This window comes from Podarcis vaucheri (genome assembly GCF_965113315.1).
Source record: "Podarcis vaucheri genome assembly, chromosome: 13".
NCBI classification, from domain to species: Eukaryota; Metazoa; Chordata; class Lepidosauria; order Squamata; family Lacertidae; genus Podarcis; species Podarcis vaucheri.
In genome coordinates this window covers 6,732,293-6,739,798 of record NC_138751.1, presented here as the reverse complement: position 1 = coordinate 6,739,798, position 7,506 = coordinate 6,732,293, and the positions used below count along the sequence as shown (strand labels likewise).

Genomic DNA, 7,506 nt, shown 5'->3' with positions numbered 1-7,506 from the left:
CTGGATTCAGCCCAGGGCCAAATCCAGGATCTTGTTCTTGCAGTGACCGGCGAGATGCCCTAAGAGGAAATCTGCAAAGCAGGACATGAGCTCAAAAGCGGGGTGCATGGATCCCCAAGAACCCAAATCCGGTGACCCCAATTGCCTCCCCAGGCCCCGCTGCAACGACATCACTGCCCAATGCACCGTCGCTCTGGGGAGAAAATGGAAGCCGTCTTCAATCATCTCTCTCATACACACACACTCTCTGGCTTTTATTATTTTTCCTTTGCCTGGCGGTGGAGGTAAGAACGATGCAGAAAGCACACTTCTCAGAAAGCCCAAGAGCTCCCAGGGTAGCTACACAACAGACTCGACAGGGCTTCGGCGCCACCGGGAACCATGGGAAACTTCAGTTCCCAGGGTTCCCTGAAAGGGAAGGAGCCACGGCAGCCCCAAGACCTGAGAGATGCTTTTGCCGTGGACATTGTCTCCTCGCCTGGTGGCCTGTGTTCTCTTGCGCCACCTGGTGTCGGAAAAGGGGAGTGCCTGTGTTCATGTCGCCCCCTAGTGGAGGGAAAGAGGGTGGCAGCCCCTTGGTCCACAGCGACCTCCAGTGGCCACGTTGGTGGGGCAAGAAAGCAACCCGCCCAGTTCCCTCGCCCACCCACCCACCCACAGTCCGTCACGCCAGGAAGGGAGCCGCTCATACGTAAAAATGTGCCATCGAGGTGGGCTGAGGCGCCGGAGGCTCCGCCCCCTCGCCACAGTGCCCCCCGGCGTCCCCCAACAACTTCTGGCAGCGGGCCTTGTAGATGTCCCTCTCGTGAGCCACCCTCGCCACCTCGGCGCGCAGGGACTCCAGCTGCTGCGCCAGCTGGGACTTTTCGGCCTCCAGGACGTGGCGCTGCTGAACCCTCTTGAAGCGACACGACTGGGCGTAGCCGCGGTTCTTGAGCGTGCGCCGCTTCTGCTTCAGCCGCTGGACCTCGTCTTTGCCGAAGCCGCGCAGCTGGCGGTTGAGGTCGCGCACCGACATGGAGACCAGCTGCGCGTCGGAGAAGCGGTCGCAGAGCGTGGACAGCTGTAAAGGAAGGGAGGGAAAGGGAGAAGAAACGCCGGTGAGCAGTGGCGTAGCGTGGGTTGTCAGCACCCAGGGCAAGGCAAGTAATTTGCGCCCCCTAACCCGTGGATTTGCGCCCCCTTACCCGTGGATTTGCGCCCCATAACCCTAACCCCCAGATGTTGCACCCGGTGCGGCCGGCCCCCCCCTGCACCCCCCACGCAACGCCACTGCCAGTGAATAGGAGAGCCGAAAATCCCTCTGGAGACATTTCCCTCAGGAAATCCCTCCGGTTCCCCCCCCCCCCCGTAACCAACCAGCCTCCCTGGTGGAAGAAAATCTCCACGGCAGAATTATCTGTGAATACCCCTTGCCAACTTTTGTCCCCGCCCGGATAACTCAGTCGGTAGAGCGTGAGACTCTTAAACTTGGGGTGGGGTGGTTCGAATCCCATATTGGGCAAAACATTCCTGCGTCGTAGGGAGTTGGGCTTGAAGATTCTCAGGGTCCCATTCAACTCTACAATTGTATGATTTTATGTTATGTTTGTTTATATTTATTTACAGTCATACCTCGGGTTGAAGTTGCTTCAGGTTAAGCCTTTTCGGGTTGCGCTCCGTGTCGACCCAGAAGTAACAGAGCGCGTTATATCCGGGTTTCGCCGCTTGCGGATGCGCAGACGCTCAAAATGACATCACGCGTATGCACGGAAGCGGCGAATCGCAACCCGTGGATGCGGGTTGCGTTCGCTTCAGGATGTGAACAGGGCTCCGGAATGGATCCCGTTCGCATCCAGAGGTACCACTGTACTTTTCTGGTAGATCTCCACATTGTGGCTCTCAGAGGCATGTAAGGGAAGGGTGCTCTGCACATGCTCAAGAGCATTCGTCTTTACATCTCCAGTGCTTGGAAAGCGAATAGCAGGCGGTAAAAGTCGGGCGTAAAGCCCTCTTAACTACAGCAGTGGGAGGGGCCTATGCTTGTTTATTTCCTGGTACGACACGTTGCACATGTTAGAATCCCAGAATTGTAGCGCTGGAAGGCACCCAGCGGTCATCTAGTCCAACCCCCTGAATCTTTCGCATAACATGGAGCTCAAACCCACCACCTTGTGATTAAGACCCTCCGGCTCTAACCGACTGCGCTGTCTCAGGGGGACCTTTCTTTTACTGAACTCTGGAACGGAAAAATAGGCCTCTGGTCTGAAAAAGGACCCTTCCGTCTCTCCCGCCTTTCTCCTACGAACCTCTCGGCACTTTACAGAGCCCCCCCAGTCTGTCTCCCACTCCCCAAACGCCCATAATTCAACCCACCCACCCGCCAACCTCTTCCCGCTCCCTCTCACCTGCTGCTGTTCCCCACCGGCTCCCTCGATGGCCCCTAAGAAACCTTGGAGCTGTGGGGCTGTTCCGCCCCGAAGACCCCCGTCCATCACCGGGACGCCCAGGAGAGCTTCCACCGCCTCGTCCAGACCCGACATCATCTGGGATTCGGGGCCACCCCCTGCCGCCGCCGCCGCCAGCGTCTGGTGGAGCGTGGCCATCCAGTACAACTCTTCGAGGGTGGACTTGGGGTCGCCCGCCTTGTCCAGGGTGGGCGAAGGGGGCACGGAGCTGCAGGGCGTGGAGCTCAGGGAGAAGCTGCCCCCCGTGCGGGACACTTCCTGCTTCACCTCGAAGCGCAACAGGTCGATGTCGTCCAGGTAGTCCAGGTTAAGGGGGCTGGGCGGCGGGGCACCCATCCTGCGCAGGTGGGGAGAGGAAGTGGGGAGATTAGACGACTTCTCCCTGAGCTTTTCCCAGGGATAGAGAGCAGACCTTGGAAGCCTGAAGGTCGGCTTAATGGATTAGCTCTCCGTGTCAAAACAAACCCAGCGTCCTGTTCTTCTATACTTGGTCGAGACCATCTAACACCAGTCTTGAAAGACCTTCACTGGCTCCCGAGCACAATTCAAAGTGTTGCTGCTGACCTTGAAAGCCCTAAACAGCCTCAGCCCAGTATACCTGAAGGAGCGTCTCCACCCCCATCGTTGAGCCCGGACACTGAGGTCCAGCGCCTAGGGGCTTCTGGCGGTTGCCTCCCTGCGAGAAGTGAGGTTACAGGGAACCAGGCAGAGGGCCTTCTCGGTGGTGGCACCCGCCCTGTGGGACGCCCTCCCACCAGATGTCAAAGAGAACAACAACTACCAGACTTTTAGAAGACATCTGAAGGCAGCCCTGTTTAGGGAAGCTTTTAATGTTTGATGCATTACAGTATTTTAATATTTCTTTTGGGAAGCCGCCCAGAGTGGCTGGGGAAGCCCAGCCAGATGGGTGGGCTATAAATAATAAATTATTATTATTATTATTATTATTAGTCCACACCAGCCCCCCCAACTGAGGGGCGCCAGCCCCCATGCTTCCTAGCCCCTCTCCGCAGCCTCGCAGCAGAGCAGGGCAACTAGAATATCGGGTGCCAATAAATCCTGCCGTTGGGAGGGGAAAAGTTAACCCAGACTGGCCTGCTTCAAATTCTGAAACAGAAAGGGAACCCCCTACCTAGCCAGAGGGTGCTCTCGGACTGTGGTTTTATTTTTATTTTTAATCGTTTATTCAATTCATATACAGTGGTACCTCGGGTTATATACGCTTCAGGTTACATATGCTTCAGGTTACAGACTCCGCCAACCCAGAAATAGTGCTTCAGGTTAAGAACTTTGCTTCAGGATGAGAACAGAAATCGGCTCCAGCGGCGCGGCGGCAGCAGGAGGTCCCATTTAGCTAGTGGTGCTTCAGGTTAAGAACAGTTTCAGCTTAAGTATGGACCTCCAGAATGAATTAAGTACTTAACCTGAGGTACCACTGTACCGCCAGATCTCAGGACAGATCTTCGCAACATAAAACTACAACAGCAGGCTATTCATGTTTACATATGTATTAGGATAATAATATCAAATCCGTTCCAGAATGCATGGGAGGACATTACATTGTGTGTTTTTTTCTACATTGTATATATTCATATATTGTTTCTTTCTACGCATTTATGTCCCGTTTTGTTTTTCGTTTCTTTTTCTTCGCATCCCTTTCTTCGTAACCGAAACCTTTTCCGTCAAAATATTGATACAAAAAACCCCACGGAATACATAGTAAAAATAAGAAGGATATAAAAACAAGGACAACGGCAAACCAACCGTCCCCTCTCCCACAACAGATTTCAAAGGGTGTCGGATGTCAGTCAGCTCAAGGCCTGGGTGAAGAGGACCCTTGTCGCCCGGCACCTAAAGGCGCCTAACAAAGGGCGGCCTCACGGTTAATGCCAGTGTGGTATAGTGGTTAGAGTGCCGGACGAGGACTTGGGAGATCCGAGTTCGAATCTTCACTCGGCCACAAAACTCACTGGTTGACACGGTCACTGCCCCCTCAGCCTAACCTAGTTTTCTGAGGGGGGGGGAGGACCACGAACCCACCCCCTTGAACAGGAAGGTGGGAGATAAAGCACAGAACAAAGGCCCATGACGTCCTCCCAGTAATTCTGGGAAGGGCACTTTTCCCGTTGCAGAGTTCCAGTTCCTGAACAAACTACTTTTCCCAGGAGTCTCTTGGGGGTGCAGTTTCTGACGTGCTTTAAATAGTGTGGGTCTGCCCTATCCACATTAAGGCCAGCCAGCCAGCCCCTTTCTGATTCTGCCCTGAGCAGCCAGCCTGTCCCTGTTAAGATTATGACCAAGATCTGCAGAAATAAATCTCGCCTTTTCACTCCAAGCACCTCCATTAATCACCCGCTGCAAGCAGCTGTTTCCTGTTGAACTTCTGGTCGCCCCACCCTGCCTGCCTAGGACATCTCCTGCCTCTCTTGCCGCAGGGAGTGCAAGGTTGCGGGTATCACTGGGCGCCGTCGCAGAGTGTTTAGGGTGAAGTTAGAAGTCGGGGGCTTCTGATCAATGTGGAGCAGCTATAAAAAGCAGCAGTTCTCTCTCTCCCTTCACCCCATTCCTGGCCAACCTGTCTTCTTCCCCTCTCTTAAGAGCAGACCAAAGACTCTGGTCTCTGGCAGCACCACTATACCGCACTGCCTGAAAACGCCGCCGGGTTCTGTCGGTTCTGGTTTGATCGCAGCAGAAAACCCTTCCTGGGTCCCTCGAGTTTGGTTTTCATATCCCTCACTTTCAGAGACACGCAGTGCTTCCTGGTCCCATTCGCTCTGACTGGTTTTGCACAGTCCTGCCCCTTCTGTGCCCCGTCCTTAAATAAAACCCACATTCAAATCTGCTGTCCTAAACCCACTCGCTTAGGAGTGAGCCCCCCCCCAAGCTAAAAGGGACCTGCCTCTGAAGAAAGAAGCCCAACAGGAGAGAAGAGGGGAGCCCATACCATCCCTGTGTCCAGATCTAGGGCAACGTCCCCGCAACCTGGTTCCCGCTGGGAGTTGTAGTACGAAACATCTAGAGGGAGCCAGGTTTTGGGGCAGTGGGAGGCCTGCTGTAGATGCAGCCCTGTCTTTCAGCAGCCTTCCAGGCGAAAGTAGAAATGCTCAAGGAAAGTGATTTAGGGGAGAGAGAGAAAACAAACGAAAGCGAGGAGACCACAAGTTGTTCCCAAACGCCCCGCACACAGACATAAACCCTCAAACGCCGCTCCAAGGCTCTTTTGCTGTGGATCTCTAGGAGAGAGGAAGGGGGGGCAGAAACAGCACCCAATAGGTTTGAGGCACCTTGGGGTGGGGGGAAAGACCCCCCCCACACACACACACCAGGAATGAACCCTGGCCTAGCCTGCGACCTCCCTGCCCACCTGTTTGTTTGGGAGTCCATCTGCCGCCTCCTCGCAGCTCCTGCGCTCCAGCTGTTGTGACCTTCCTGGCCCCTGCCCACTGCTGCCAGGGGAGGGTGGCAGTCGCCCAGCCCCAGAGACCAGAGACCGGACTCCGGGGTCCCATTTAAAGCTCCGGGGAAGGCTGAGCTCCCAGGGACGCATGAGCCACCGGCCAATGGAGAAGGGACCTTGGACCTCATTAGCATGCCGGGGGGGAAAGGGGGCAGGCCCAGTCCCATTTGGCCTCTGCACCCCCCAGCCCAGAGGCCTCTTCCCACTTCTGTGGGAGTTGCTGAAGGGTGTCCCTGAACCCTCCGCCCCAAGGAAGCCAGTTTCGTTCTGCTCAGCACTTCCTCATCTGGAGAGGAGAAGAAAAAAAGCACAGAGGCCAAGTTGTTGTTGTTTTTCGCTCCTCCGGCCTCCCAGCTGCGGTTGTGCAGCCAGTCACACAATCGCCGGAGAGGCCTGAGTCACAGTTTCCAGGCAGAAAAGCGGGGAAGGGCTGTGCCCCCTCCAGAGCGATGTTTCTGCAACATTCGTCCCTTTCGCCACATTCATTATTTCACCCTTTTCTCAAGGTGCCATAAAGGGGACTCCCTCGATTCATCCTCACGACGAACCTGCGAGATAGATTATGACGAGAAGCAGCGACTCAAGGTCGCCCAGCCAAATGGGGAGCCCCACACTCTTGCCGCTGCCCCACACTGGCTTTTGGGGCACGGGAATAGCACACAGGGTCATATCCGCACCATGAATTTAAAACTTCATGGCTTCCCCGCGAGGAATCTTGGGAACTGTAGTTTACTGAAGATGCTACGGTTTGTAGCACTGTGAGTGGGTAAACCATAGTTTCTTTGCGGGAAGGCGTGACTTTCAAAGTGATGCGCCGTGTCGACACAACCTTTGCGGTGGAGTCACGCCACTTCAGTTGATTCTGTAACACGACGGAAGCGGGGCCAAAATAAAACCGGAAGATTTGAGGCAGAATGATGGGATTTCGGCAGAAAGCTGCAGGGTCCTCACCAGATAAGAGTGAAGCAGTGTGGCCGCACCAAAGGTTTTTCAGGGGCAAACAGGATTGTTTGTGACCTTCCTGATTGCGCCCCGGGTGCGGATTATGATGAATGTGCAGTGAAAAGGAACATTTCGCAGGGAAGAAATCTAGAAAGGGGGAGAGCAGGGTGTGACGGAAAGCTGTCCCAGCTGAGACGGGACTGTGCGTGGTTAGCTCAGGTGCAGTGCTAATAACGCCAAGGCTGTGGGTTCGAATCCCCGTAGGAGCCAAGAAAACCTCTTAGCTCAGCGGTAGAGTACAGGATCTGCTTTGAAGAACATTGGGGAGACTGCTCTGAGGCCACATATAAGGCAGGGCTAAGACAGACCCCTGCCTGGATCCCTAGAAAGCCACTGCCAACCAGAGTAGGAAGTATTGAGCTAAATGGGCCATCAATCTGTCTTGGCATAAGGCAGCCTTCTGGGGTTCCTCTCCCCTCCTCTGCCCCCCTCTTTCCCAGTTCCCAGTTGTGGCTGAATCCTTCAGCCCCTCAGTCACGGCCTTTGCTTCAGGCCCTGCTGTCAATGACAAAATGGTGGAAGCTACGAAACAGTCATAATGAGCACCTCTGAGCATATGCAGAGGGCATTTCTGTCCCTAACCACAGCTCGCCTCGTACA

At 54.9% G+C, this 7,506-nt stretch overlaps 1 protein-coding gene across 1 annotated transcript; it reads right to left on the bottom strand.

Annotated features, from left to right (window-relative positions):
• Positions 1-228: 228 nt before the first annotated feature.
• On the bottom strand, positions 229-6,053 carry NRL (neural retina leucine zipper). The gene is made up of 3 exons (XM_082197823.1): positions 5,812-6,053; positions 2,388-2,784; positions 229-1,063 (listed from the first exon to the last, which is right to left on the bottom strand). The coding sequence occupies exons 1-3, from the start codon at positions 6,036-6,038 to the stop codon at positions 686-688; spliced, it is 1,002 nt and encodes a 333-aa protein (XP_082053949.1). The 5' UTR covers positions 6,039-6,053; the 3' UTR covers positions 229-685.
• Between the last annotated feature and the right edge of the window lie 1,453 nt (positions 6,054-7,506).

Excerpts from the sequence above, each read along its gene's own strand:
- NRL (XM_082197823.1), bottom strand. The coding sequence starts at position 6,038 with ATGCTAATGAGGTCCAAGGTCCCTTCTCCATTGGCCGGTGGCTCATGC. Across the intron at positions 2,785-5,811 it reads ATGGACTCCCAAACAAACAG|GATGGGTGCCCCGCCGCCCA; the intron begins GTGGGCAGGGAG and ends CCACCTGCGCAG. Across the intron at positions 1,064-2,387 it reads CCGGTGGGGAACAGCAGCAG|CTGTCCACGCTCTGCGACCG; the intron begins GTGAGAGGGAGC and ends CTTCCTTTACAG.